The sequence below is a fragment of the Macaca mulatta genome, chromosome 12 (genome assembly GCF_049350105.2).
Source record: "Macaca mulatta isolate MMU2019108-1 chromosome 12, T2T-MMU8v2.0, whole genome shotgun sequence".
In the NCBI taxonomy this organism is placed as follows: Eukaryota; Metazoa; Chordata; class Mammalia; order Primates; family Cercopithecidae; genus Macaca; species Macaca mulatta.
This window is the reverse complement of record NC_133417.1, coordinates 147,577,602-147,602,068: the sequence shown is the minus strand read 5'-3', so window position 1 is coordinate 147,602,068 and position 24,467 is coordinate 147,577,602. Positions and strand designations below refer to the sequence as shown.

Below are 24,467 nucleotides of genomic sequence, written 5' to 3'. Positions count from 1 at the left end.
CCTGACCGGGAGGACCCTCAGCGCCGCCCTCCATCTCCCCCTCCCAGGGAACCGTCGCCTTTGCCTGTGCGAACCCCCAGACCGTGCCCGCCACGTTTCTGAGCGCGCAGAGCCACTTGGCGCTGCCCGGCTCCCCCGGGGCGGACGCGGCCTCCGTCAGCTTCCAGTTTCGCACGTGGAACCGCGCGGGGCTGCTGCTGTCCTGGGGGACCCGCCCGGGCTCCGGGGGCTTCTTCCTCGCGCTCCAGGACGGGAGGCTCCACGTGGGTCCGCGCGCATCCCCGGGACAGGCGCAGAGCGGCGCCCGCACAGGTAACTCGGGGTCCCGGCCCCAGCTCTGCAGGGAGCGCGGATTTTAGGGACCCCCGGGAGCCCCGCTTCCCCGGAACACAGGCGCCCGCTGTCTACACCACGGGAAGCACCAGGGTTCCGGAGAAAGGGTGCCCGCCCCCGGGAAGCGGGATCCTGGAGCCCAGCCCGTTTGGGTTTGCAAGCGGCGTCGCATCTGAGAGCTGCGCCCAGGGCTGCGGTCTCCCTGGTGTCTGCACGTTTGCGGGAAGAGATGCCTCCATTACGCAGAGAGCTGCCATGACGGAGATGAAGGAGGGGGATGTGTGAAGGCCGGGGCCAAGAGAGGGACCTTTCCCCATGCCCTTCCCGGAGGGAGTGCCCAGGCCAGCTCTGCCTCCTCCCGCAGGTGCTGGGGCCTGGAGGGTCTACACTTGGGATGGAGTGTCTACACTCGGGAGGTGAGGCAGGTGTCAGGGAGGTGAGCTGTACACAGTAACACGTTTTCCTTCACGTACATCCTCTCGATAAACACCTTTCCACAGGATGGAGGGAGCACTGGCTGCTGGGTGCTGCCCCTGAGGTTGAGTTCCACGGTATCGTTGGCACGGTCAGGTGTGCCATCTCTGACACGCTGTGGCCCACGTAGTCCACGCTGGAGCACAGCTTTTAGCAGGGCTGCACTGCTTCTGCGTGTTGCCGCTGGAATCTTTGTTTTTTGTTTTTTTTTTTTTGAGATGGAGTCTCACTCTGTCGCCCGGGCTGGAGTGCAGTGGCCGGATCTCAGCTCACTGCAAGCTCCACCTCCCGGGTTTACGCCATTCTCCTGCCTCAGCCTCCCGAGTAGCTGGGACCACAGGCGCTCGCCACCTCGCCCGGCTAGTTTTTTTTTGTATTTTTAGTAGAGACGGGGTTTCACCATGTTAGCCAGGATGGTCTCGATCTCCTGACCTTGTGATCCGCCCGTCTCGGCCTCCCAAAGTGCTGGGATTACAGGCTTGAGCCACCGCGCCCGGCCGCCGCTGGAATCTTTGATGAGGGATCAGGGTCACACATATGCTGGTTTAGAATAACGCCCAGGCCCTCCATGGAATCATCAGACATGAATGTTTAAGGAACGCTGGGTCCACTCTCTCTTGTCTCATCATCTGTGCCCAAGGCAACAAAATAGGACATCGCCAGAAACTCAGCAAGAAAGAGATTTGGAAGCGAAATGGGGAGAAAAGCAGGCATGCACACTTCTATAGATAGCTCTAAAATTTACTTCTGTTTGTACTCCCTGCATCACTGAAAAATAAGTGGAGGCTCCAAAATTACTAGTCCCTTTGATATATATATATATATATTTTTTTTTTTTTTTTTTTTTTTTTTTTGAGGCGGAGTCTCGCTCTGTCGCCCAGGCTGGAGTGCAGTGGCCGGATCACAGCTCACTGCAAGCTCCGCCTCCCGGGTTCACGCCATTTTCCTGCCTCAGCCTCCCGAGTAGCTGGGACTACAGGCGCCCGCCACTTCGCCCGGCTAGTTTTTTGTATTTTTTAGTAGAGACGGGGTTTCATTGTGTTAGCCAGGATGGTCTCGATCTCCTGACCTCGTGATCCGCCCGTCTCGGCCTCCCAAAGTGCTGGGATTACAGGCTTGAGCCACCGCGCCCGGCCCCCTTTGATATTTTTAAGCACCGTCCTTTGATCGCCTGCTTAATGTTAATAATGAGATAAATTGACATGAGTTAGGTTTGTGAGAAAGAAAGAAATCAGATTCACTATCTTAGCAGTGAGCAAGCTTTCGAGATTATCATCAGAAAAATGTTAATTTATAGTAAGTGTGTCATGATCACATGGCTCATGGTGATGGATCTGATGTCCTTGGCAGAGATTTCAAGCATGGCTTAATTTTAAACATCTGAAAGAACCTGCATCAGTGCGATGGTACTTTAATAAGCACCACAAAGCCAGTCTCATTTTTAACTAGTCTATTGGTGTAAATATTTGAAAAACTGCTGGGAATAAGATTATAATAGATGTTTCAGTATTTATAATAATGTTACTCTCCTGCAGAAGGAATTTATTATGAGTCTCTGGTGGGCACCCAGGTGGCCCTAGGGACCCCATCCCCTGGGGTTGCTGCCACCAGTCGGCTCTGTGCAGAGGGCGAGTTGGATTTGGAGGCTTGTCTGATAGAAAGAAGGTGGCAGAGTGATAGCTGTCACTTAGGAGGTTAAGATGCGGAGCCAGAGCTTCTGACTGGGGAGTTGCTCTCCCTCTGTTGGGTGAAGCTGGCTGCTGTGTTGTGAGCCCTCCGTGGAGAGGCTCACGTGGGGAGGGACAGAGGGCAGTCCCCAGCCAGACCCAACAAGGGACGGTCATGATTCACTATCATTCCCATGCTGTGCATGCATTTCCAGAACCCATTCATCTGATAAATCAAAGTTTGGACACTTTAACCAGAATTTTTCCTACCAATTCCCACCTTTTAGTTTTCTTTTTTTAAAAAATTATTGTTTATTGCTAGATTTAGCAAAGCAAGCAAATGTTATATTTGAAGCATATCTGATTAAACCATAGATGATTTGACAGTTTTCTCACAATATACACATTTTTTTTTCTTTTTTTGAGACAGAGTCTCACTGTGTTGCCCAGGCTGGAGTGCAGTGGTGTGAACTTAGCTCACTGCAACCTCCACCTCCTGGGTTCAAGCAATTCTCCTGCCTCAGTTTCCCAAGTATCTGGGACTACAGGCACCTGCCACAATGCCCAGCTAATTTTTTATTTTTAGTAGACGCGGGGTTTCACCCTGTTGACCAGCAGGATGGCCTCGATCTCCTGATCTCGTGATCTGCCTGCCTTGGCCTCCCAAAGTGCTATGATTACAGGCGTGAGCCACCGCGCCTACCAAAAAATTTTTAACCTATGGCTCACACAATCAGCATTTGATAATTCGGGTGTTATTTTAAGCACAGCTATAGGAACTCAATATAGTGGCTTTTTAACTAGAATAATATACTTATGAATTATTATAATAAATACAATTTTCTATTAAATAAGGGTTTTTTTCTTAGTTATTAGAGATTTAAACTGGTAATCTGTTATGTATTAAGATTGTTACATGGAATTATAGTTAAATTGTGTTGAGCATGGAGCTGGGTTGAGTTGTAATTTGCACAAAGTTTTGAATTAGAAGGTAAAGTTTTCAACATAATTTCTAACTTTGCAAATTTTTATGTTAAACTGTTTAAAAATATTATTTCAACCAATTAGGGGTCAAATATAATTATGCATGCCATGAAATGCTTTTCAATCTTTACTCCCCGTGTGAATATCAAACTGAAAGTCATTTGAAAGGCGATGGGATCCTAAGGAATAACCCACAATTGAAGAGCGATTCACGATTGAGATTGTACTGAATGAATAAATGCCTAACCGGATGTCTTTTCTGGTTGCTCTGCCTCTGCCCTTCAGGGTTCAGCGGCTGCCCTCAGGTATGTGTTTGTTGGACAGAGCTTTTTCTCTTTTTTAATAATATTTTAAAACAACAGCCAACATTTTAAAATCAAGATACTCAGCAATGAAACCCAGATGTCTGGCCTCGTCTGACAGACTGGGAATCTGGTGACCCTAAGGAGTCCCGGCTTCCCGTGGAGCTGCGCCCTCCTCCACCGACCCAGCCCACCCAGCCGTGCACCCTCGCTGCAGCCCCTGCCGTGTCAGCATAGGACAGGGAGGGTGGAAAACACAAGAAAGCCCATCTTGCCCAGAACCAGCAACGCCAGAGCCAGGTCCCCCAGGTCGGGCACTGAGGACCCCCAGCCCCGAGCCTCCTCAGCCTCCTCCACCTCCCTGACCCCTGGTGCAGCCCCACCTTCCAGGGACCCCACGCCTCCCTGTAGCCGTGCTCCTGGCTGAGGTTCAGTATTAGCAGCCTCCCAGTGGAGCTGTGCGCTGACATGAGCGATCTGGAGGCATCAGTCCCTTTCTGTCCAGGCGAGGGATCTGTGGCCGTTTCAGATGCGTGAGGAGAGACGGGCCTGGTCTCTGTGCTTAGACGTGCCACACGGACTGACCTTCTGCCTTACAGAGCGCAGCGGCGTGGTGGTTCAGCTACCACCGTAGCTACTACAGAGATTCAGGGTCCTTACCTGAAGTTTGTGAAATAGGAGAAAAATCACATAAGGCTTTTTAAAATGTATGCTGAAGTTGAGGAGAGTTTATTTCTATGTGCCTCCCCAAAAGTCAAATTGCATGAGTGGGAGCAGGAAGGTGTCCTGGGCCAGGTGAGGGGGATGTCGGACGTTAGGGATGGTGCAGAAATGTGCCCTGGGGGGGAAGAGGATGGGCTGATCTCCCCCTACTCAAAGTGAGGGGCATGTCAGACATTAGGGATGGGGCAGAATGTGCCCTGGCGGGGAAGAGGACGGGCTGAGCTCCCCCCACTCTCCATGCAGAATGTGCCCTGTGGGGGAAGAGGATGGGCTGAGCTCCCTCCACTCTCCTTGTTCGGATTTCTGTGCTTGTTGCAGTCACTGATTTGTATCACTTTTTAAAAATACTTACACTGGGCATGGTGGCTCATGCCTGTGGTCTCAGCACTTTGGGAGGCTGAAGCAGGCAAATCACTTGAGGTCAGGATTTTGAGACCAGTCTGGTCAACATGGTGAAACGCCATATCTACTAAAAATACAAAAATTAATAAGGCGTGGTGGTGGGCGCCTGTAATCCCAGCTACTCGGGAGGCTGAGGCAGGTGAAATCGCTTGAACCCAGGAGGTGGAGGATGCAGTGAGCTGAGATCATGAGACTCTGTTTCTAAATTAATTAATTAATTAAATAAGCAAACTAACTAATTACAAGGTTTGTGGTTTATGGCTGTGTCTTACCTGGTTTGGTTTCCACAGGTGTTGGATTAAATGACGGGCAATGGCATTCTGTCTCAGTGACATCCACGTGGGGCCACCTGAGCGTGATGGTGGACGATGACGTGGCCTCCACCGTCCACACCACGGTACCTGTGGGGGTCCACCCGGGCGATGCCTACCACTTTGGAGGTGAGTGAAGGGGCTGAGAATGCACAGGCTCCTTGTGTTCCTCTTCCCCACCTTGCATGTGGTGGCTGGGATTATTTTTATTACTGTTGCTGTATCATGTGTGGCTAATTCTCCAGCAGTTCAGCAAATATAAAGAACTTCACTTTTTTCCCAAGCAGCTCTACTGAGTGTAATTTACATTTAACAGCTGAGAGCCCCTCACCACCAGGATCTCGTTTGCCAGGTCGTATTTTCAGGGCTTGCCGCCCGAGTCTTTTCATACTGCATACGCTACATTCTGAGACCCTCCTGGTGTCCTTCCCGTTGCCTCTCCTGCGGCACAGCCCTGACCGAGAGTTCCAGCACTGCCCTCGAGTCAGGACGGCGGTCAGTAACGCTGCCGCAGGAGGCATGTGTGGCCGGCCCTGAGTGTGACTGCCACACGTCGGTGGTCTGCGCTGGCCTCCAGCTACTCAGTCGGGCTCCTTAGGCCGCAGGTGGTCCAGGTAGGAACACAGCAGTGCCACCCTGTCACGTGCACATGGGGCCGTCACTGGCTTACTGGTCACCTCCCCTTCCTTTCCTCGTGAAGTGAGCTTCAGGCAGCTCCACTGCATTCTGGGGCAACTTTCCATGTTTATTCCATCAGACCCTGAGCAGAGGATGCAGATGGCAAATCCCCGTAAACCCTGGTGGGTGCCAGAGCCATCGGCTTCACGCTGTGCTGGCGTTGGGCAGGTGGCACCTGGTCTGTGGGCTGCCCTCTGAGCTCTCTGAGTGTCCCGGGTCAGAATTCCTGGTGCAGACACCAGGTCACAGCGCGGCTCACCCCCTCGGAGCTGCAGAACCTGCGGCCTCCAGGATTAGGCTTTCCCCAGGAATCGTCACATCTCGGCGCTTCCGCACGGGGCTCCAGGCCGGACGCCTCTGCCGCGCATCTCGGTGCTGGGGGCTCTCATGTCTGCGGAGAGCGGGTGGAGCCGACCCCTTCTTGGCTCTCCTTGCTCCCTCTTGGTGGAGCCGTCAGCCAGCTGCACACGCGTTTCTCCGTGAAGCCACACGGCCATTCCCTGTGACCGCCATCGCCACTTTTGTTCAAAGTTTCAGAACTGAGTTTGTTCGGAAAGAGTGAGAGAATATGTTTTAAGGAAAAGGGAGATGCTCAGCGCCGTTACTGTTCTGGAATCTGAAGGTTACTCCAGGTTTGTACGGCGTGACTGTCCTTCCAGCCCCGGTCGGTAAAAGCAGATGGAGCACCCCACATCCAAAACCCCAAAATTCAAAATGCTGCAAAACTCAAAACGTTTTGAGTGCCAACATCATGCTCAAAAGAAATGCTCATGGGAGCATTTTTTTTTTAGATGGAGCCTCACTCTGTCGCCCAGGCTGGAGTGCAGTGGCACAATCTCGGCTCACTGCAACCTCCACCTTCCAGGTTCAAGTGATTCTCCTGCCTCAGTGTCTGAATAGCTGGGATTACAGGGACCCGCCACCATGCCTGGCTGATTTTTGTATTTTTAGAAGTGACAGGTTACGCCATGTTGGCCAGGCTGGTTTCGAACTCCTGGCCTCAAGCGATCCACCCACCTTGGCCTCCCAAAGTGCTGGGATTACAGGCGTGAGCCACCGCACCCGGCCAGCATGGGGACAATTTGCATCTTGGATTTTCAGGTTTGAGGTGCTCATCTGGTAAGTGTAATGCAAATACTCCAAAATCTGAAAATATCCCAAATCTGAAGCATTTTGGGCCCCAGGCATTTTTGATAAGGGAAAAGGTAAAATAGACCCCGTCCGTAGAGAGAAGCCAAATGTATTATGCCCGAGCTTCGGTGGACGCCGAACCACTTGAACTTCGGGTTTCACCCCTAAAGTGAGAAAATGACCAAGGGAGGCTTCAGCGTCTGCCCAGGTTCCTGTGACCTCATTTTTAATTTCAAATCTCAAATTTCCATGAGGCTGATATAAAGCATAGTAATGTGCTTTACAATGACTGGAGAGAGGCGAGGCATGCATGAGCTCATCTGTCATACGAATGTAAATTATTGGGAGAGAAAGTGTTGAATAGTTATGACTGTTATTCAAACATAGAGGAAAACTTAGTATGTAATTTTTCATGGAAAACCAGTATGACTGGGGCAAGAATTAAGATGCAGCGTGATTCTTACTCCCTTATCCTCAGTTCTTAGACATTTACAACTGACAATTAACAGAGGGCCACAAGGGAGTTCTTAAAAAAAAACCCTTACATTTGGTGGGTGAACTCCATGCTTCCCAAAATGACTTATTTCAGTTAAGCAGAGAGCATCTAATGACCATAAACCTATGTTTTACATAGGAATATGGTATAGTACTTTCTCGTGTTTAAATAAGTGGAAGCTTTTCTAAATTTAAAACAATTATCAAGTACTTTTTATCTGTAATTAGGGGGAAAATCATGCTCTGGTGCTAGAGGTTAATGAGTCATTATTTTGTGAGGTAGAAGAGCTAAGGTCTGAAAACCAGATTCTCTCAAGAATGTTTGGCATTGGATTAGGGTTCTCTAGAGGAACGGAACAGAACTAGCGAAAGGGGGTTTATGAAGCATGAACTCACACGATCACAAGGTCCCACAATAGGCCATGTGCAGGCTGCGGAGCAAGGAGAGCCAGTCCTAGTGCCAAGGCTGAAGAACCTGGAGTCCGATGTTCAAGGGCAGGAAGAGTCCAGCACGGGAGAAAGATGTGGGCGGGAGGTTAGGCCGTATCTCTTTCATGTTTTCCTGCCTGCTTTATATTTGCTGGCAGCTGATTAGGTGGTGCCCACAAGCTTAAGGGTGGATCTGCCTTCCCCAGCCACTGACTCGAATGTGGGTCTCCTTCGGCAGCACCCTCACAGACGCACCCATCAGTACTTCACATCCTTCAGTCCAACCAAGGGGACACTCAGTAGTAACCGTCACAGGCATGAAACCACATGAATGCTGAAATGCATGGGACCGGGCCTCTCTGCATGTGGTGTTGATTAGGAAACCCCCTGACCGACTTGGGGTGTCGTGCTCCCCGCGCAGGGACCCCAGCGGCTGCCATGCTGAGCCACTCACCCTGGCCTGTGGCTGCAGGCTCCCCTCTGGCAGCGGCTCCTTCTCCTTGGCAGGGCTGGGGGCAGGGAGGGAGGGGGTAGGACAGACCTCAGGAAGCTGGACGCAGGGGTCCCAGGCGGCCGGGCAGAGGTGAGGCTCGGGAGCTGCTTCCTGGGGTCCAGGGCTGTGGTTGGGAAAACGATGCTGGCCTAACTCGGAGAATCAAGAAGCTTCCTTCTTTCACCACACATTTGGATGAGGTATCTGCTATTGCATGACTGTTACTTTTTAATGGTATTAAGATGTCATGTTGAAATTTAATTTTTGATTATATGTTTGACCAACTCACCCAAAACAAAAATGGTTGTTATAAAAACACATGTAAGTTTTTCTTTTTCTGCTGAAGCAAGTCTTTGGGACACCTGAGCTGACGGGCGAGGCTGCCGTGGTGTGTGGTCGGCACACCAGCCTCAGTGGGGGTGCCCAGTCACCTTCTGGCCTGATATTCTCCAGACTCTAACATTTTAGTTGTTTGTATGTACAACAATAAGACCTGTTATTTCATTTCTAATTGTAAATCCATGTGCATTTAGGTTTTTCCCTTAAGATCTGTCATGGTAAAAAAGAGTTAAATTTCTAGTATACTTTAAGAAAGGGCATTGAGTTCAGGGTGAATTTTTAATTCTCAGGGTTTCTCATCTTCTTACATTCTTGCCTCCAGGGTTATTTTATGCTCTGCTGACCTTTCATCCTCCCTCTTCCCAATGAGCAGGCAGCCCCGCCCACAGATGGAAGGCAGCCTGGCGTCAGGGGGAGTGCAACCGGCCGCCCACACCCCAACACTGTGTCCACCCATTACCCTCTTCCTCTTGCCTCCTGTGCCTCTGAAACTCAGGGTGCCCCGCTCACGGCTCTGGCTCTGACTGCAGCCGATCGCTGGGACCACTGGGCGGATTCCAGGGGTGTCTGCGGCTCATCTCCATCGACGGCCAGGAGGTGGATCTGATCTCGGTGCAGCAGGGCGCCGTGGGGAACTTCAGCGACCTTCTGATTGACACCTGCGGCATCCTGGACAGGTGAGGGCAGCGAAGGGCTCAGAGTGTGAGGGCAGCCCACCTGGAAGGGCTCGGAGTGGACGTCCACAGGGGAAACGGTGTCTCCCCCACCTGGAAGGGCTCGGAGTGGACGTCCACAAAGGAAACGATTTTTCTTCCCAGCCCGCATCACAGGAAGTGAGAGGGCTGTTTCCCGTGAAAAGTCAGGAAGACAGTGTCGACAACTGCACACAGTAGCTTGTTTCAGGTGACGGTGCTGGGTGGAAGGCGCCGCAGGCATCCATGGGTCCTTGAAGAGGAGCCTCTGGAGGGAAAAACACGGGGAAGTGTTGGGAAAGCTGAAGTGTGGCAGAGACAATCAGGCTCTGAACCGGAATTACGTGGGCAGACAGAACAGCTGGGCCCATGCCCTTCCTGTTGTAAGTGGTAATATGTTTTTGAATAAACATTGCAGTTTGAAAACACTCCTTTTTCACCTGGGCAAGGAATTCGGTCAGAAAAAGCATTCAAATACTTTTAAATCTCTCTTCAGGTGTATCGAATCTCCTAGTCCTCGTTTAAAAAATCATTGGAACCTAGTGCTGTGTTTCACCAAACGTATTACCATTTACAAATCATCTTTGACAATAAAGAAAACACAATTCCCACCACTTAAATGGCTTCCCGCCACTTTTTAAACTCAGAGCCAGTTCCCCATATGTACACATTACACTGATTTTAAGTGGAAAATTCTCTGATAAAAATTTGTATAAGAAGACTTTAGCCAGTAAACCTGAACTTCGAGTTTTTGATTAAGTGGTGTTTGGGTGTAAAAACTGTGGCCTCACATGTCAGTCATGGCCCCGCAGTTCCGGGGCACAGACCTGCTGAGGACGAGGCTTCCCCATCTTGCTCCCTGGCGGTGGGAGAGCCTCGCAGTGAACAGGCCTGGCAGGGCTAGGGGACCTCCCTGTGTCTTGACCCGCAGGCAGTGCTGGGAGCCTGGGCTTTGCTGTGCCCACCGACATTCAGCTCACGGGAAGCTCTTTTAGTAACTTGGCAATTCACCCACCCACCTCTGTGTGAAAATATCCTAACACGATGACAGTTCTTCATACAGAATCTGTTTAATCCAGTTTGATGTGAGACTCATTTAAGTAAAGTAGATTTTAAACACCACATGGACAAATTTGTCATTATAGTACCACACATAAAATACTCGAATATTTGTGAACTTTAAACAAAGATCATGGATGTGAATTTAGTTTTTAAAATCCAACTTCAGGTTGAGATTTAAGGAAGTAATACAAAGCAGAACTAGCATTTTGCATGACAGATACAGTTATGTATAGTAGTAACCCTGGACCGGGTTGTGTCTCGATAGGTTTTGTCTTTAACATTTAAAAGCATGTCTTATCCTTGTGTGCTCTGGGAGATAATGAAGGAAGCCCACACATTAGCCACACAGCCCTGCAGTTGTGCGTGAGGACACCGTCTGTTTCTCCATTTCCACATTGATGAACATTTTGATTGTTTCCAATTTTTCTTTTCTTTTTTTTTTTTTTTTCCTTCTTCGAGATGGAGTTTTGCTCTTGTTGCCCAGGCTAGGGTGCAAGGGCATGATCTCAGCTCACCACAACCTCCGCCTCCCAGGTTCAAGCAATTTTCCTACCTCAGCCTCCCAAGTAGCTGGGATTACGGGCACACGCCACCACACCTGGATAATTTTGTATTTTTAGTAGAGTTGGGGTTTCTCCATGGTGGTCAGGCTGGTCTCGAACTCCCGACCTCAGGTGATCTGCCCGCTTCGGCCTTATTGCACACAAAGCAGCTGTGAGCATTCCAGGACAAGCGTCTCTGTAGAAATGGCTCCATTGACCTTGGGTAAACATTGGTAAGGAAATAGCTGAAAACTATGGAGAGGCTGCTGAATGTTTTTTGAGAAGCTGCTACACTTTTCTAAAGTGACTGCGACTCTCACGTTCCCACCAGCAGTGTGTGAGAATTCCAGTTTTCCTGCATGCTTGCCAGCCCGTGGTCCGGTCCATCTTCAATTTCTGCCACTCAGCAGGTGTGCGGCGGTCTGTCGCCCTGGCTTCCACCTGTGTGTACCTGGTGACGAATGGCGCGAATGGCCTTCTCATGGGCTCACCTGCCATCTGAGCACCTGCTCTAGAGAAATGTCTACTCAAACCTTGCGCACATTTGTTTGAATTGGATCCCTTGTTTTCTTTTTTTTTTTTTTTTTTGAGACGGAGTCTCGTTCTGTCGCCCGGGCTGGAGTGCAGTGGCCGGATCTCAGCTCACTGCAAGCTCCGCCTCCCGGGTTTACGCCATTCTCCTGCCTCAGCCTCCCGAATAGCTGGGACTACAGGCGCCCGCCACCTCGCCCGGCTAGTTTTTTGTATTTTTTTTAGTAGAGACGGGGTTTCACCGTGTTAGCCAGGATGGTCTCGATCTCCTGACCTCGTGATCCGCCCGCCTCGGCCTCCCAGAGTGCTGGGATTACAGGCTTGAGCCACCGCGCCCGGCCGGATCCCTTGTTTTCTTAGTGAGTTTTGAGAGTCCTTTGTGATATTCTGGATAGAAGTTCTTTACATGCTTTGCAAATGTTTTCTTCCAGTCTTCCTTTTGTTCTTTTATTCTCTTAACAAAGTATCTTTTGAAGAGCACAAGTTCTTAATTTTGATGAAGTCCAAGTTATTTTTTTCTTTTATGGATTATTCTTAAGACATCTTTGACTAACGTGAGATCACAAAGATTTTCTGCTATGTCTAATTCTAGAGATTTGTGGTTTAGATTTCATTTAGGTCTGTGATTAATTTTGGATTATTTTATAGATGGAGCAAGCTATGCAGAGTTTTGTTTGTTTCGTTTTGTTCTGCTTTGCACGCAAATATCCAGCGCCACTGGATGAAAAGCCTGTCCTCTCCCCATTTCACTGCCTGTGTACCTTCGTGAAATCCATTTGTCCATAAACACATCTGGGTCCATAGCTGGGCTCTGCATTTAGCTCCTTTATTTTTCCAACTTTATGCCAATACCACATTTTAGGAATTATGATTTCTGAACGATAATATTTAAAATCAGGTTGTTTTACTCTGTTTTTTCAAAATCACTTTGGTTACTTTAGGCCTTTCCACTTTTACATGAAGTTTAGAAGTAGCTTGTAAATTCCTTTAGATGATTCTTCTGAGAGTCTGCTTAGGATTTTGTTGAATCTGCAGATAATTTAAGGAGATTACGGCACTTCCAGCGCAGCTGAAGAACCACAGACCTGTCTTCTCACTCCTCCCTGGCCTGCGTGCATCATTGCTGTTTTATTTCGCTTACATTGTCAGTCCTCACACGTTTTTACTTTTGCTTAAACAGTCAAGTCTCTTATAAAACATTTTACATAACACACACTCGCACACACGTCAGTCCCCCCGCTGCCCCCGGGTGCTTTGTGTAGATGAGTATGACCGTCTGGTGTCCGTTTCCATCCATCTCCAGAACTTCTTCTAACATTCACTTTTCAGGGCTGTTGAGAATTAATTCATTCAGCATTTTTGTGCCTGGTGACATCTTTCCTACACCTTTGGTTTTGAAATATATTCTCACCGGGCATAAAGTCCTAAGAGGGTTTCCCTCCTCATTTTAATGGCAGCCGCCCACAGGTAATCTTCCGTTAGCCTTGCCTGAGTTCCACTGGACAAAATGTGCCATTTTCTATAGATGCATGTAAGATCTCTGTCTTTCTAACTGATTTTAAGCAATCTGATTATGAGGTACCTTAGGGTAGCTTTATTTATATATTGTGCTTGTGGGACATTAGGATTCTTGGATCTGTGTGTTTCTAATTTTTTCAAATTTGGGGCATTTTCTGTCATTATTTATTCTATTTTTTCTTCTCCCCTCTTTCCCATCTTTAGGAACTTAATGACATGTAGAACTGACCACCCGGACTTGTCCCACAGCCCACAAATGCTTTGGTTTTGCTTTAAAGTTATCTTTCCTGTCTCCTTCAGATGATTTCTTTTTATTTTTCTGTGTTCACTCATCTTTATGGCAATACCTAATCTTAAAGCCACTCAGTGTTGTTTTCATGTTAGACTTGTAATATCATCTCTAGTTGGTGCTTTTTAATAACTTCCATGTCTCTACTTAATTTCCGAACATATGAGAACAAATTCCCTGTCTATGAGAGCAGCATCTACATTTGGGGTTGGTTTGGTTGATTGGTTTTCCTTTGCCCGCCTGCACACGCTCGATGCAGGGCCACGCTCTGGGGTTCGCCTTACTTGGTGCCGTGTGACGTGCGTCCTGTGAGTGTTCAGGGCCACGCTCTGGGGTTCGCCTTACTTGGTGCTGTGTGACGTGCGTCCTGTGAGTGTTCAGGGCCACGCTCTGGGGTTCGCCTTACTTGGTGCTGTGTGACGTGCGTCCTGTGAGTGTTCAGGGACACGCTCTGGGGTTCGCCTTACTTGGTGCTGTGTGACATGACATGCATTTTGTCAGTGTTCTTAAGCTTTGTTACCAGACACAGCCATTCCTCTTCTGTTTCAATTGTGAGATCTGTGAGTCTGAGCAGCACTTGGTCTCAGGGTTGCTCTTCACCAGGGCTGAGGCCAGATGCTCTGAGTCCATGCTCTGTGTGGCTGGGCTGCCCTCCTTCCTGTGAAAGCCGGTGCCCTGCCTGGTGCCAGCCAGGCTGCTGCTCCTGCTGATCCTGGTGGTCCTTTCCCTGGCCCCAGGCGGCTTCTCCTCTGCACTCGGTGACCAGCACTGAATATTCTCGGGGCCCCTCTGGATCTGTGGAGCTCTCCCTGGCTGTCAGAGCTGCCCTCCCTGCCTTCCTTAACTCGGGGTCTCCAGGCTCCCCGAGGACCCCACTGCCTTCCTTCCTCACAGTCTGAAGACTCCAGAGGGGCCTGGGATGAGCAGAGGGCACGCCTGCCAGGTGCCCATCTCGTAGGAATGACGGCCTCCCTGCCTGATGACCAGTGTCTGGAAAACAAGTGACCACCCCATGTGCATGGCCACTGTGTGTGCTTGTGTCGAGTGGGAGGTAAACCCTGTCCCTGTCACCTCACTTTGCCCGTCACTGGTGGCTCCATTCCGTGTGTCTACCTGTTTACCTCTGTCTACGTCTGACTGAGCTGAGCACCATTTACCTCTGTCTACGTCTGGCTGAGCTGACCGCCTCTGCGCCCTCTGGCACACATTCGCAATTCAAGTATTTGAAAACCTTGATTTCTGAACACTTTCTTCTTCAGATTAAAGTCCCCGTAAGTATTCATTTCTCTGTGTTAGGAGAGTTGCAGGCCCCAGGTGCCTCTGCCCAGTGACGATGCATCGGTCCGGCCCCTCGTTGCCCCTCAGAACTGGGGAAAACCCCCACAACTGTTCCTGCCAGGACAGGACTTGATGGGAACACAACCTCCTGTGAAACGGCACCAGCACTTCACTAATTCAGAAAGGGAAGGCCCCGCTCTGTGTGTGCAGAATCCATGTTTTAAGTCATAACAAACTCATCAATCACTACAGTCCAGATCTTGCACACTGAGGGAGGAGTCTCCACACACACACACAAACACAGGCAGAACACGCAGTGTGACAGACGCTGACACATCACATACGCACACTCAACGCCCACCAGCACTGGCTGCGCGTCCTTCCTTCCCGTTTCCAGAAACAATGGGTGCAGTCTGAAACCACCTTCCCAGCCGCGGGCCCAGGGGCTCAGGTGGGAGGAAAGAAAGTGCTGCCAGGCTGGGGGCTGGGAAGATGCTGCTGCCCCTTCTCCATCCCTGGACTCCGGAGGGGAGGCGTGAGCAGGCAGAGAAGGACACCCACTGGCTTCCGGGAATCCCTGCTCCGGTTCTTGTAATGGAAATGAAGACAGAGATGGGAGGGAATTGGTGCACGTCAGGCTCTTTCATACAACCTCACCTTCGGAGGGGTGGCTTGTTTATCTGGAGAAGTTCACACAAGATGAAAATCATGATGGGGACGTCTCAGGCAGCGCTTTAGGGGCTAGAAGGACTTGGGGTGGAGACATGGGGGGCATTGGGTGAGGTGGAGGCCACAGGGCAGCGATTTATCCAGGTCCAGGCGCACCAGGGGGACCGTCTTGAGCTAACTCTTCCTCCTTTTATTTTACAACAGTGCAGTCTCATTCCAACCCTAAAATACAAACGAGGGATTGAGCCAGTGGATTGGGAAACGCAGATGAGTGAGGAAACAGCCCATTTGCTGGCAGACAGAGACTCAGGCTTCGGTTTCTACACAAGGAACTTAGCTCCTCACAGGCTCAAATCTCTTTTACATCTAGAAAAACACACAGTTCGTCATTTGTGTATCCGATCAATCAGTAGTGTTAGTGTTTTTGCTATCGATTTTAATTGTTCATCAATTCTCTTTATCACCCTTGGTTTCTATTAAATTCAAATATATAACATTTTAAGTCCATTATGATAACTATGTTAATAGATTTCTTTGAACTATCAAAATTGCTAATATAAATTTGTCAACACAGAAATACTCATGGCGTACTAATGAATCATTGATAGGTTGCAAAATTGCCATGTACATTTATATTGTATATATTTAAATATAAGCATCAACACATGTATAACTATAGTGGTTATTTTATATGCTAGGATTTCAAATGACTTTTACCTTCTTTTTTGTACTTTTCTGGGTTATTTGAATAATAACAATAAAACATTTACTTTTTTGTATTCAAGAAAATTAGTTTTACCATAATCTACTAAAATTACAAAAGTCCTGTAAGTGAAATTTCAAGTGTCCCAATCTTAACGTTAATGAGGCCTATGGCAAAATACCCATCCATGCTTAGATGGCCGTTGGGTTTTCCGTTTCCAGATTTATTCAATTTTCTTGGGAAAACAAAATGCACATAAAACTCTGGTGGTAGCTGGTTTTTATTCTAAATTCTAAATGGAAAAAGAATCATAACAATGGCATCCAGGCCTGCAATGAAGGATCCGTGGGTCCCGGGCCAGCGCCATGTGTAGACGGAAGTGTACCTGACTGTCCCTTCGGCCCCTGTCCTCCCTCCCTTCCCTCCTCTCCTCTCAGTCTCTCCCCTCCCCTTCCAGTCTTCCTTCTAGGAATTAATGTCACAGAACATTTCAATATGATAAAATACCACTGTTATTTTCTATAAGAAATTGTCATTCCTGGCCACATGTAAGGTCAATGTTGTGTTATTGTGACATAAAAAACAGAGAGTTGTCCAACACCAAGGGAAGAATTGCAAGTCCCGCTGCCTCAAAGCCAAACACAGGGCAGTCGGTTGAGCCTGACAGGTTTATTAGCTTGAGGTTTAGAGTTGGGAGCAAAGTTCTTAAGGACATCCCTCAACATCCCCGGCCATTTGAACTCTGTGCCCACACCTGGACTCGCCCTGCCACAAGACCCACGTTTCACAGTGACCAAGTGTGAACACCGACCATCTCTGTCCTTCTTTCAGGTGTTTACCCAACTACTGCGAGCACGAGGGCACCTGCTCCCAGACCTGGACGGCCTTCCACTGTGACTGCAGCAGCACTGGGTACACGGGCGCCACGTGCCATCGCTGTAAGCGGCTTCTCTCCCCGGGGTCCACACCTGTCACCTCCATAAGCAGCTTCCCTCCACGGGTCCACACAGCAGCTTCTGCGCAGGAGAGGGAGGGGAGGCGATGGTGGGGGCCCCGTTGCACTGTTGCACCTGCCCTCACCCTGCACACTTACCAGAGGGCCCTGCACGGGGAGCCCCTGGGACCAGCTCCCCTCACTTGATGCTGGAGGTCAGACCTGGGAACCCAAGCCTCGCTGCCTGGCCGGGGCGGAGGTGCTGGCACAAGGACCATCCTCTCTTCACAGTCATCCTCCGTCATGCCCAGTAGCATCACCCGCAGAGCAGGTGCCCCCATCAATATGCTTTGGGGCATCCATTTTTCTTAATGGTTATCAGCAACTGTGATTCCAAGCACTCTGAGAAAACCACCAGAAGATAAGAGAGTGGTTCTTAACTGTGACCCACAAGCGAACTCACACTGAGCCGACTTCACTGTGGCTCTTCCAAGGAGAGCAAAGAGAGGTGAAGGGGAAGCCAATCCCCAGTGGCTGGCGGGGAGGCAGCTCCGGGAGGTGAGGCGGGGAGGTGGGTCTCGGAGTTGAGGCGGGGCGGCGGCTCTAGGAAGCAAGGCGAGGAGGACGCTCGCAGAGGCGAGGCAGGGAGGCGGTGCTCGGAGGTGAGGCGGGGAGGACACTCCCGGAAGTGAGGCGGGGATGCGGCTCTCAGAGGCAAGGCGGGGAGGCAGCTCTGGGAAGTGAGGTGGGGAGGGTAGGTCTCGGAGTTGAGGCGGGGAGGCGGCTCTCGGAGGTGAGAGGCGGCTCTGGGAGGTGAGGCGGGCAGGCTGCTCTGGGAAGTGAGGCGGGGAGGGTAGGTCTCGGAGTTAAGGCGGGGAGGCCGTGCTCGGAAGTGAGGCGGGAAGGCTGCTCTGGGAGGTGAGGCAGGGAGGACGCTCCCGGAAGTGAGGCGGGGAGTCGGCTCTCAGAGGTGAGGCGGGGAGGCCGCTCTCGAAAAGGAGGCGGCAGGAGGGGGACCCAGCCAAACGGAATCCCGTCACCTGTGACAGTAAAGACGCCACTCCCACCTGTGAGTGCGCCTGAGCCCAGCTCTCGACCTGTTTCCTTGTCACATAAGGTAACAGTGAACAGAACTTTCCACCAGACTGGGTAATTTTATTTGACTTTAGGGATTTAAAAGTGCTATAAAAATAGTTGCAACACTCCTCTTCTTTACAGTTAAGTATATTAGCACACATATTATGTCAAAAATAGTTTTATATTTTAATACATGTTCACATTTTCCCCTGGAGGGTGGATATTTACCATAAGGCAGGACTTGGAACCTCCCTCATCTCCTAATTTGAAACGTTGAGAGTTCTGTTACATTTTATTTTGTGTATGGCGAATGATTGGATGACCCCCAGCTCTCTACGAGCCCTCCTGTGAGGCCTACAAGCACCTCGGCCACGCCTCAGGATTCTACAACATCGACCCAGATGGCAGCGGACCCCTGAAGCCGTTCCAGGCATTTTGTAACATGACAGGTGAGTTACAATGTTTGATTTAAGCGTGACAGCTTGAACTCACAATTGCAGCTCACCTAGTAGAAATTTACCTTATTAGAAGGTATATTAGGTAAGTCATTATTCAATAAAAGTCATAGTTATAAAACTTGAACAGATAGTACAAAAGCAAAAATCCATAATTATATTATTTCTGTGCAAGTGCTCTTTTTGTGAAATATTTAATAGTAAAACCTGGCCTGTCAAATTTCAAAACAAAACGTTTCCTGACTTACCTGATTGGATGAGTGGATGTGCAGTCGGAAGAGTATTTGCACTTTTCCTGAGCCTGAGCAGAGATGCCTTCATGTTTGAGCTCTTGTGAGCCTGAGTAGAGCCTGACCCTGGATCCCGAGCACTGTGGGGTCTGTTTCTATAACGATGGCCATGTCTGTGTATCCTGTCCCAGCCAGCGACTGTGCCTCCCCTCCCCTCAATGCCGATCTGTGTCCCTTGGTCCAGCTCAGACGCCTCCACCCTGAAGTATATTCCTCACTGCCCTGCGACAGAGCAGGCAACCCACCTGCTGCACCTGGCAGGGGAACGTTTACCTCTGCAAATTCTCCACTCTGCCAAGTTTTGGATCAATGTTCAGAACCATAGAAACAACAAAAAGTAAAGCAGGTGCAGGTGTCCACTCGGATCTCAGTGTCTCCCATGCACGAGGCTGAACAATGCCCCCCAGATTCATGCCGACCTGGAATCTGCATGGGACTTTATTTGGATAGAGGGTCTTTGCAGACTTAATCAGTGCAGATGAGGTTGTACGGAATTAGGGTGGGCCCCAGACACAGTGACCAGTGTCCTTAGGAGGAAAGAGAAGTTTGGAGACCCGGACCCGCCCACAGGGAACATGGTTGTGTGAAGACCAGCGGAAGCTGGAGTGATGTGGCTGCTAGTCAAACAAAGCCAAGGGTTTCTGGCACCCCCAGAAGCCGGAAGAGGCAAGGAAGGGGTGTCACCAGCATCTGCAGAGGGAGCGCGGCCCAGCTGGCACCCTGAGTTTGTACCCGTGGCCTGCAGAACTGGGGGAGATTTCTGTTCCAAGACCCCTGGTCTGGTACTTTGCTCGGGCTGCCCAAGCAGACTAATATGGCCTGTAAGGAACTTAATTTCCCTTAAAATATTCATTTATGGGTATATTTCTTACGATGACTTGAATAGGTTAAAAAATCCTAAGGAAGTTTTTCATTTTCGTCCCCTCAGTACCCCCTATAAAGTCTGACAGCTTTTGCCTGTAGCCCAGCGTCTGCAGGAAGTCGGGCAGGTGCCCTGGAGAGACAGCGAGCCAGGCCAGGGTACGGAGCAGCCTGAGGATGGGGTGGCGGCAACAGGCAGGTGGCCCCTGGTCACGCTGGCACTGGGACAGGGAGACTTGGTGGGCAACGCCAGAGGCCCCTCCAGCTCCATTTTGTCCAACTCTAGAATGGCAGCCGGCTTGGGATCTGGAAGAAAGCAGCGGGACTGGTCAGCTGCAGAAACGGGAGCGCATTCTTGTGCAGTGTGGGGGCTGGACATCTAGGACCAAGGCGTCAGAGGGTCAGTGCGCAAGGCCCTGAGGGGCCCTCTGTTTAGGCCTCTCTCCGTTCACCGAGGCTCTGAGGGGTCTCTGTTCAGGTCTCTCCCTTGCTCCCAGGGTTTCTCCCAGTGTTTGGTGTTTCATGGTTGTTAGGGACCCCCAGACCCCCATCTCTGCCTGCATCCTTCCATGGTGTTGTTTCATGTGGTGGTGTTTCGTGTGTGTGCGTGTGTGTGTATGTGTTCAAATCTCCCCTTTCACAAGGACAGTGGGGTTGGATCAGGCTGGCCCTGCTCCACTATGGCCTTGCCTTGTCTAATTTCATCTGCAACCACCCTGCTCCTAATAAGGCCACATTCGAGGTCATGGGGTTAGAACCTCAGATTTCCACATGTTCACATGTCAGCACATGAATTTTGGGAGCCACACTTAGGCTGGCAATGCAAAGCACCCCTGGCTGTGCTGGAATTTGGCTTCTCCAGTGGCCATCCCCTAAAGGAGCAGTGTGTCCAAGGTCGTGCAGGCAGAGCCCCGCCTTGTTTGCAACTCATGCCTCTACTCGGCCAAGAACACTTTTACCTCCAAAGCGGGTGGGCGATTTTCTGCCTCGAGGGAACCCTATCACTGAAGACAGAGTGAGCCCCGTGACGACTCCTGCCATCGAGCCACAGGCGCGGAACCCATGATCAAAATGTCACCCGGCCCCTCTTGGGGTCACTGGTACCCCACCTTTCTGCCAGATGAAACACTAGGGCTTCATGTAGAGGAGAGGACGGGAAAGGAGGTGCGTCTGGGAGTCCCAGGCGGGGAAAACAGGCTAGCCACTTGCTGGCTGGGTGGTGTGGGCAGCGCCTCCTTCAGCCACAGCCTTCATGGCCCATGCGTGTTTCTCTGCAGACTCCAGGCCGTGGTTCTCCAGGGACCCTTCTGGCTGCCGGCCTCACCCTCGCTGCTCTCCTGGGCTCTGAGGCCTCACCTGTCAGTCACACTGGGACCAGTAGAGGGTCCAGGGCTAGGGGTCCAGCCTCAGGGTGGAGTGGTCTGGAATGCAGCTGGCAGCCGTCTGTGGCTGCATCTCACTCCCCTGGTCCAGGTTGCACTCGCCAGGACACACAGGAGGGGCCTCTGCAAGGAGAGGGTAACAGAGGGGCAGGCACAAATCCAAGTCCAATGACGGTGTCACGGGCTCTAATTTGACAAGTCCCGATGAGAACATACTGCATAACCTCCAGTTTCGGATGGTGCCGGGTGTCTGGACTGCACATGCAGGGTGGGGCTGGAGCGGCCACATGCCTCCTCCCGCACAGCGTTCGGCGTGCAGGGCAGGTTTCATTCTCAACACTAGGGAAGCTGGGCCAGGGCCAAGGCACAGGAGGGACCAGCCTCATCCTGCCCTTCCGGGCCTAAGCCGTGGAGCCGACCCTTCTGGGCCAGTGGCCTCCTGAGTGGTGCCTAGTGAGGAAGGAAGGGAACACCCAGAGGATCAGGGCTGCAGAGGTACCAGGGGTGCCCACAGGGCACTTGTGCAGCAGTGAGAAGCACATTTTAGGAGTAGAGAAGGTGTGGTTTGCATAATTTTAGATCATTACAAAATGTTAATGACCATTTCTTCTACTTTTTCACCTATAACATTCCATCTGGCTAAATACCTAGAAACATGCATGTTCGTGGCTGGATCCCCTTGGATACTGAGTAACACAAATCGTAACAAGAGGCCACCCCTTCTCAGGACCTAATGTTCTAGAATCCTATTAATCTGATTCTTGGACTCCGACGTCTCAGGACCAGTGGGCACCCGGGGTCTGTGTGTGCTGCTAGTGACACTCCTTCTCCTCTCTCTCCTGCTCTCGCCCTGGAGATGTTCCGTGGACAGTGCTGCAGCACAACGGCTCGGCCTTAACCAGGGTCAAGGGCGCGAGCCTGGAGAACCCGCACCGGGCAGTGTTCCAGTACACGGCCAGTGCAGAGCAGCTGCTGGCCAGCGTAGACCGCGCCAGGCACTGCCAACAGGAGCTGGAGCTCCACTGTCGGAGGTCTCGGCTGCAGGACCCTCGAGGTAGGCAGCCCCTCCCAGCCCTTCCTGACCTGAGCCTGGGAGGTGTGGGTGTCACAGTCGAGGGTTTCAGGAAGAGCTTGATCCAGGGGCAGCTCACAGAACACCATGGCGGGCAGAGACGTTCCTGATGGATGCTGTGTTTTCTCCCTGTAGAATATTTTACGGTGGTAGTGATTTTCCTTGGCCCCCATCCACTCCTCATGCCCCTGTTTTCTCCCTTTAGAATATTTTACTGAGGTGCCGACTTTCTTCAGCCCCCATCCGCTCCTCATGCCCCAGGTCTTCACCGTCCTGAGACCTTGCTGGTCCTCCCGGGTTTTCCAAACAATCCCATATTTCCTCTGTAAGGACAGACGTGTCTCTCTGTGGGCTCTGCTTTCGCAGGGCACTGCCCTATTTAGGAAGTTCTAGAGCCTTGCTGAGCAGACAGACCCCTCCACCTAGTGTCCAGGGACCCCGGGCTGACCCCACTGAGCCTTAGCTCTGCTGCATGTCATGCTTTTCCTCAGCCTGGAGTGTGGGGTGTCAGGCTGTAATTGATCCATAACCATGATCACTCACCCTTGGATTTTGCAAATCAATCCTTTCATAAATTAGAGAAACTGGAGCAGAGTGAAGTTGGCCTCAAATAAAGCCACTGCCGCTCCATGTCATTTTCACTCAGCGCCTTTTCTGGCAAAAGATGGAGTTACAGGATTGAGGGCAGCACCCCACAGGGCGCCTGGCCCTTGGCAGAAGCATGGCCTGTGAACATCACACGCGTGTGTGTTGTGTCCAGTGAGACTGGAGGCGGCCGCCCACTCAGCCCCGTCCTGTCGGGCCAGCTGCTGGCCTCATGCACACCAAGGGACCGGGTCTCCCAAGCCTGGGGCAGCTTGCTGTGGATGTGGCCCTTCTGCCACCCTCCCCAAATGCCAGCCCTCCTCCCGGACCCCCCTACACTCTGGGGTTCAGGCCACCCTGGGATTCATGTCCGGAATATCAGAGGCCAGGTCCCACGTCGGCCACAGTGAGCTGCGGGATTGAGGGCTGTGCTGGGTCCCTCTGAGCCGGGGAGGGGTGCAGGGAGGGGTGCTGGGAGGGGTGCGGGGACAGGTGCCGGGATGGGTGCAGGGAGGGGGCCCGGCCTTTCCCTCAGGGTTGGAACTTGGGGTGAGCACAGGAGAGGTCAGCATTCGGGTTTCAGTGTTCATGATTCCGCACAAACAGCCCTTGCACTGCACACACCGTGTGGGGCATCCACCCCGAAGCCTGTGCTGGGACCACAGGGGACTCTGGGGCAGGTCCTGTGTCCTGGGACAGCCTTGGCCTCCCTGGGTAGGATGTGCCATCGCGTCCTCGGGGGCTGCCTGGTACACTTGAGGATCCTCTGGGCTGAATATGTGGCCTGAGGCTGGACCCCCAACCGTGCAGGTGTGGATTCTGGAGACAGAGTGATCCCACGGTCCCACAGGCTCCTCCATGGTGTCCCCACACAGATGGCTCAGCTCCCAGCTCCCTGGTGTGGCTTAGCTCAATGCAAATCGCACAGGTGACCATGGAGGCAGGTGAGCCCCATTGCCACAGTGCCCCCAGCCGAGTGCAGGAGGACAGGCAGGTGTTTGGGAAGCCAGAGTGGGGAGCGTTCCTGCCAGAGGAAGATCTGGAGGTCTAGGGGCGCTCTTTTTTTTTCTTTTTTTTCTTTTTTTTTTTTGAGACAGAGTCTCGCTCTGTCGCCCAGGCTGGAATGCAGTGGCACCATCTCAGCTCACTGCAAGCTCCACCTCCCGGGTTCCCGCCATTCTCCTGCCTCAGCCTCCCGAGTAGCTGGGACTACAGTCGCCCGCCACCACGCCCGGCTACTTTTTTGTATTTTTAGTAGAGATGGGGTTTCGCCGTGTTAGCCAGGATGGTCTCAATCTCCTGACCTCATGATCTACCCGCCTCAGCCTCCCAAAGTGCTGGGATTACAGGTGTGAGCCACTGCGCCCGGCCTCTGGGAGTGTTCTTAAGGACAATGGCACAGAAGCAGGTTCTGGATGGTGATGGGGAGGCCCCAGGGGAGCCCCAGAAGAGGAGGAGCTGGGGGGATCTGGGATGCGGAGTCCGGCAAAGCCACCGGAGGAGAGAGCAGAGATGAGGAGGGAGAGCAGGGACTGGACATGGTCTGGGCGGGGGTCCTTGAATAGGCAGATAAGAACCTGGGGCTTTATGTGATGGCGGCCAGTGCCTGATGCCCCTGGGTTCGGATGGATACGGCCCAGGCCCTGGCCTCGCGTGGTTGAGGGAATTGTCACTGGGTTCGGATAGATACGGCCCAGGCCCCGGCCTCGCGTGTTGAGGGAATTGTCACTGGGTTCGGATGGATACAGCCCAGGCCCCGGCCTCGC

General features: G+C 51.4%; 1 protein-coding gene across 2 annotated transcripts in view; it reads left to right on the top strand.

The window, feature by feature from the left end:
• Window positions 1-24,467, top strand: part of LOC100429145 (contactin-associated protein-like 4) — a 209,846-nt gene that overhangs the window by 122,358 nt on the left and 63,021 nt on the right. The window contains exons 8-13 of one of the 2 annotated variants that reach the window (XM_015111578.3): window positions 48-312; window positions 5,176-5,325; window positions 9,258-9,438; window positions 16,877-16,983; window positions 18,386-18,505; window positions 21,901-22,098. In XM_015111578.3, coding sequence (XP_014967064.3) covers window positions 48-312; window positions 5,176-5,325; window positions 9,258-9,438; window positions 16,877-16,983; window positions 18,386-18,505; window positions 21,901-22,098 — 1,021 coding nt within the window. The remainder of the gene's footprint in view (window positions 1-47; window positions 313-5,175; window positions 5,326-9,257; window positions 9,439-16,876; window positions 16,984-18,385; window positions 18,506-21,900; window positions 22,099-24,467) is intronic. The other variant, XM_077956691.1, reaches the window with a different exon arrangement.